The sequence below is a fragment of the Rhea americana genome, unplaced genomic scaffold (assembly GCF_003343005.1).
Source record: "Rhea americana isolate MKP2758 unplaced genomic scaffold, rheAme1 scaffold_0, whole genome shotgun sequence".
In the NCBI taxonomy this organism is placed as follows: Eukaryota; Metazoa; Chordata; class Aves; order Rheiformes; family Rheidae; genus Rhea; species Rhea americana.
Genome location: NW_028185037.1, coordinates 90,529 through 96,232, shown reverse-complemented (window position 1 = coordinate 96,232; position 5,704 = coordinate 90,529). Strand labels below are relative to the sequence as shown.

General features: G+C 43.0%; 1 protein-coding gene across 1 annotated transcript; it reads left to right on the top strand.

Annotated features, from left to right (window-relative positions):
- Positions 1 to 1,019: 1,019 nt before the first annotated feature.
- On the top strand, positions 1,020 to 4,760 carry POLR2K (RNA polymerase II, I and III subunit K). The gene is made up of 4 exons (XM_085301640.1): positions 1,020 to 1,105; positions 2,662 to 2,725; positions 3,432 to 3,524; positions 3,984 to 4,760. The coding sequence occupies exons 2-4, from the start codon at positions 2,665 to 2,667 to the stop codon at positions 4,004 to 4,006; spliced, it is 177 nt and encodes a 58-aa protein (XP_085157766.1). The 5' UTR covers positions 1,020 to 1,105; positions 2,662 to 2,664; the 3' UTR covers positions 4,007 to 4,760.
- Positions 4,761 to 5,704: the final 944 nt, after the last annotated feature.

Sequence of the window (5,704 nt, the reverse complement as noted above, 5' to 3'; positions counted from 1 at the left end):
GTTTCGATATGGAAAATACGATACAGACCACAAGGAAAAAAAATAGTAACATTTATTTTTTACCTATTTGCCTTAGATAAAATACTTTGAAAGTCTTATGGTGGAACACCTCCGTAGTTTACAATTCTCTAGTCGTATGTTCAGACCTGTCATATTTTTTTCTCAGAGTATATACAGKAAGTCAGGTATAGCCAAGTAAGAAACACCGAGTAAGAGGTATGTGCGTATGATCCAGGGCCACGCACSAGCCACTGCAGCCTTCCCTTTCCCTCAGATTTTTTTTGGAGGGGGGAAGKAGGGGGTTGGAGGGTCTTTTCTTCCCTCTCGCGCGGCGGCGGTTGAAAACCCGTTACAGAGGGAGAGTCTCCCCCGCAGGCTGACGCAGCAGCCCGGCCCCTCGCCTTCGGGGAACGCGGCTCTTTTATCTGCTGCCAAGCTCCTGRCTCCGGATCCTCCGTTACACGCTTTCCCCGCGACCAGAGGGCCGACGCATCCTGCCCAAAAGCCGCTCCGAGCTCGCTCGCCCGCCTGCCCCCCCCGGCGGCGCCGGCGCCGGCGGGCGGCGCCGGCRGCAGCTCCCCACCCGCTGCTGAGGGAACGGCCTCAGCGCGAGCTCCGCCCCGCGCGCCCCGCCGGCGGGGCCGGAGGGGAGGGGGCGGGGTCGGCCGCGGCCGCGGCGCCGCGCTGAGACGTCATCAGGCGGCGTCGGCAGGTCCCGCGGCGCGGCGCGGTGGAGCTGCTGGTGTGGGTGAGTGGGGCTGCGGCGTGTCCGGGGCTCTCGGCCTGCTCTTCTCGGAGCTGGCGGCGCCCTTCGCGGCGGGAGGCGAGCAGGGAGAGGCCCGGCGCGGCCTGGTCTCGCGGGCTTCCCTCCAGCGCTCCCTCTGCGTTTAAAGCTGCCGCGGGGCTGCTGGGGGTGGCCCTGCCGCGAGTTTGGGGCTGCCTGGGGCGCCTGGGGCTGAGGGGCCGGTCTGGTGTGAGGGAGGCGGCCCGCTCCCCTCCTTCGTGGGCTCTGAGGGGGACGTGAAAGGATGGGTTTGCCTCTTTTTGCAGGTACGCGTGGCGACCGCCCTCTCCGCACCGGTGRTTGCATCTCCACGTCTTTGGGGTAAGTTGGAGTTGCAGTGGTAATGCTTGTCTTTTAATGTATCTGTGTACCTCAGTCGTTCTGRCTGTGTCCGTGGTGGGTAACTTGGGCAGATACTGTTTTAGCTGCGGTGATACCTGCTGGCATGTGAAGGCTAGCTAAAGCATGGTATCTTAGTAGCAGACTTAGTTCTAGGTCGTTGTTGTTTTTTGCAGCTATATTACTTTGKTGAATGAGTGGTGGCATCATCTCAAGTTATTTATCTGTAAGTGTGCTGGTTGATCCTCTTCATCTAGTTCTCTGCTGTAGAAAACGCTGCTGTTCTAAAATGTCAATGAAGCCTCCCTTATATATTACCATAATATACTGATAACAAGAGACAATTTGATATATAATGATCAAGCTACTCTTATGATTATGGCTGAGCAAAACCCTGCTGAAAAGCTGTAGAGTTTATCAGTTATCTTGAGCTGAGTGGCATATGGATGTTTTAATGAAATGCTTTGTTACTTAATGATCAAACTTAAACAAAGGATTAACTCTTTCTGTCAAGGCTTACATCACCCTGGTTTTCATAGTTGCATTTATACTGGCATAAACTGGAAGATCAGGAAAATAATTCTTAGTGTAATATTAAGCCAAAAGGCATCAGAGGGTTGCGCTCATGGGAAAGCATTATCAAAATATGAAGGCCATTCACCTGCRTATGGTTGAGAAGTCCTGCCCTGTATGTCAGGCAGAAAAGCAGTGCAGTAAATGGTATTATCAGTCAGCTACAAGAAGATGCTTGCATTCTAGCCTGGATTTATAGCAAGTAGAAAAATAATGTTCACTATCTCTGTAGTAGTTACAATAACTGCCATAAAATTTATGGTTGCAACCATATTAGCAGCTTAGAACTGGTTGATTTAAACTTTGTAAATGTTTGTGGAATAGATGTAACTGTTTAGTCTGATATTGTAAAGGAATATTTGACTCCAAATAACTTTGAGCTGTAAACCATTGCAGTGGAGCATTAATATTTAGAGTATTGCTTAGTAATCAAGTTCTTGGTCAGGTTAGCAATCCTATATGGTTATTTCAGGATGATGAAGATGGACTTTCTTCTCTCTCTCTTGTSCCCCCTCCTTAAAAAAAAAATCTATTATTATTCTACCTGCAGTCTGTTCCTCAGATTTCTATCCCCTAGACTGATCAAACAGCAGATCAGTTAACTAGCACTGATTTATTTTATTTTCAGCAAGATTCAAGATTTTACCACTGGCAAGTGGGAGGAAAGAAAATATTATTCATTGAGCTTTAATGTTTAAATTTCTCCTTAATAAAAAAAATGTTGTGCAGCCTCCATCCTTGGAGATTTTTATACCAGACTGGTAAAGCCTTCCTAAGGTCTCTTTCCACTCAAATTTTTTGATATTCCGTGTATCAAATGCAGGTAGGATTTGTTTGCCTTTATTTTTAAGTAAGTCTCTCATCTTCTATTGTTTTTAGATGGAGATACTGAAATGCTTTTATACATCTTGAAATAATAACAAAAATAACTGGTGTGCTTTTTTTGTTGTTGTTGTTTTGTTTAGAACATGGATTCACAGAAGGATGTTCAGCCTCCAAAGCAGCAGCCAATGATTTACATCTGCGGAGGTAAAGAAAAGACATTTCTGTGTGTGTGTGTTTGCTTGCTTTTTTTACTTGTTCTTGGATGTTTAATATTTTAATAAAGGAAAATTCATAATTATTATGTCAATAGTAGGATAGTGGATCCAGATGTCTTCAGTGCAGAAAGCTTAATAAATCAGAGTGACACGGAAGTAATTCAAGAGAATGTCTGCTGCTGTGTAGAAGTCTCACCCAGAGGACGCTTTCTCTTAAGTGTCTGCTTGTGATGCAGATTATMATAGGCAGGTCTTTGTGGACCTTTAGTCAATTGTGGAGAGGTTTTTTTTTTTGGAAATACTGAAGTGCAGAATTCAAACTTAGATTTATTTTATCAAACTATAGACAGACTAAAATGCTGTTAAAATTTGTGTTTTTCAGTGTCATTTTGAGACATGTCTGTGAAATACTTTGTCATTTAAATTGAAGTATTCATTAGTAGACACTGGTCTCAAGAGTGGAATGGATTCTTTGCTGTAATCTGGTGATTATAGCAAGATCTTCAGATCTTAATAAAAGTGAAGCTTGTCAGTCATGTTCTTTGCATGGTACCTAAGTTCAGCTCTTAGCCTGATAAAAATTTTTTTTGGCCACAGATAGGAATTTGAATGTTATGACTTCTAGAAGTTGTATTGTTGTTTTAACAATGCTTTTTATTTTTCCCTGTTCCCCTTCTCTTCTTCTATCACACCAGAATGTCATACAGAAAATGAAATAAAAGCAAGAGATCCTATCAGATGCCGAGAATGTGGCTACAGAATAATGTACAAGAAAAGGACAAAAAGATGTATCCTTTTATACAGGCACGTGAATGCATTTTGGAAGCTCTAGGTGGAGGCAAGGAATATAATGAAACCACAATGAAAAGTGGAGTAAATATTGTATGGTCTTGAAAAATTCTTACRTCAGTACAATAGAGTAAATTACTATAGGGAAATCTAGACAATGTAATTGTATTTTTTTTTTAACTTGGTACTTTCCCTCTTTTTTTCCCCTCCTTTTATTTTAATGCAAAATATAGTAAGGCATGGTAGTTTTCTGGGTCCTATATTGCTATAGGTTGCTATAATATGGCATTTTAACAAAAAGAAAGTGTTGTGGGGTTAATTAAAAATGAAATTACAAAATGCTTTTGTGTGATTTCGTGCAGTTTTAGATTTGGGCAGTCTCTCTTCCCTTCTCTCTTTTCATCTCCTTGATCYTTTTTTTAATCTCACTTTTTTTTCCTTTAACTGTACTATTACAGTGGTGGTTTTTGATGCCCGGTGATATGAGCTGAAGATATGGCGACTTCTTATTGCAGTTCTATGTAACAGTATTTCGGTTAACTTTGCTCTGTAAATCYTTTTGTGTACAAATACGTATTTTGTGTTTTAGGATTTTGAAATATTAAACTTTAATGTGGTACTAAATTTTGTCCATTATACCTTTCAGTAATACATTTCTAAAGTTTTATCTTAAACTGTAGTCAGAGTATATAGCAATGGTATTTTAAATTCAGTGGTATTGTATTAGCTTTTTAAGTCACACTTAACCGTGTTTTCATCACTCTCATGTAAACCTTGTTTTTTAACTGTGTTAWACGTTCTTTGGATTTAAACGAATCACATAAAATAACCTTGGATTGTGTAAATTCCACTGAAAATAAAGGAAAGGTTAAACAAAGTTAGATCTGAAACAAGTATCTAGATTTCAGAGGAGGAAGACTCAGAAGATTTTAGAGCCAGTGGTTCCGGCACCCATTTATGGAAGAAGTTTTAAAGAATCATCATCATCCCCCCCCAAACAAGGGGTGAAGAAAAAAGGAAAATTAAGAAATGGTGTGTGAGCAGAAATTGCTGAACTGTTTTGTGACTTGCTTCTTAAGGAAAGAAGTAGGACTGTAATATAAAGGTAATTCRGGTGTTGTCCCAAACTAAAGTAACATCATGCTTTGCTTTTCAGGTAAATTCTCAGGATCTTTCTACTGAAAATCCATATGGCCTTTGTAATAAAAAGTTTAAGATGGTGGTTTTATATTGAAGAGCCAATACGTCTGGGATCTTTCAGGTTATCTGGAACGTGTGTTAAGTAATAGTAAATAATTACTGAAGTGTTTTACAAGATACTGCTGGATTGTGTGCGATGCAGATGTGTCCTTAAATGCTTGCAAATCCAAATTTTGATGGTAGTGCTAAGGATGCACTTAATGTTGAGGTAATACATGTTTAACTTTTATCAATCTAGTGAGATGGCCTGGTTGTGGAGTGCTTGATGACGTTACAGCTCAGAAATGAATAGAAACAGTGAGTTGTGTTAGGGAGAAAAGGCATTTAGCTTTGGAGGTGTTTGTTAGGATCTTCACATCTCTTATCCAAGTTGTTCCCTGGAAGTCAAATACACAGGTATTTAAGTTCCACGTATACACAATTACTGTGTGTACTGTATATAATGTGTACACTATACACATTTGACTTCCAAGTAGGTGCAAACTGACTGGGACCTCTGCCTCGTAAAAACGTTTACCTCAGTTTAGCAGCGTTGTAGCTAAGCCTCTGCTTTGTATGCTTGCACGACAGGAAGGAACGATTGTGGCTGGTTAGGAGGAAAGCAAAGGAATTGCTCGTTAGAGAGGGAAGCACGGGTCCTACCAGAGGTGGGAGTAAGCCAGTCRGAGGCAGTGCACGAGTTTAGCTTGGCTGCGCTCCGTTTTCGCCTCACATAGAGAAGGGCCCCTGYTACGGTCTGGGGGGCAGCGCTTCGTTGTAGCCAAGAACCCTGAAAGCTAATGGTAACAGCGGTAGGTTTGAGCACTTCACGCCGTACGAATCGGTGCTGGAGGTAAGGAGCGGGCCCCGCCGCGCCGCCCCGCGGCCGCCTCTCGCCGCCCCCGCGCTGTGAAGGGAGAGGCGGCGCGGAGGGCGCGGGCGCTGTGTCCTTCCGCCGCGGCGCCAGCTGCGCATGCGCTGCAGCCTCCCTGGCTGAGGC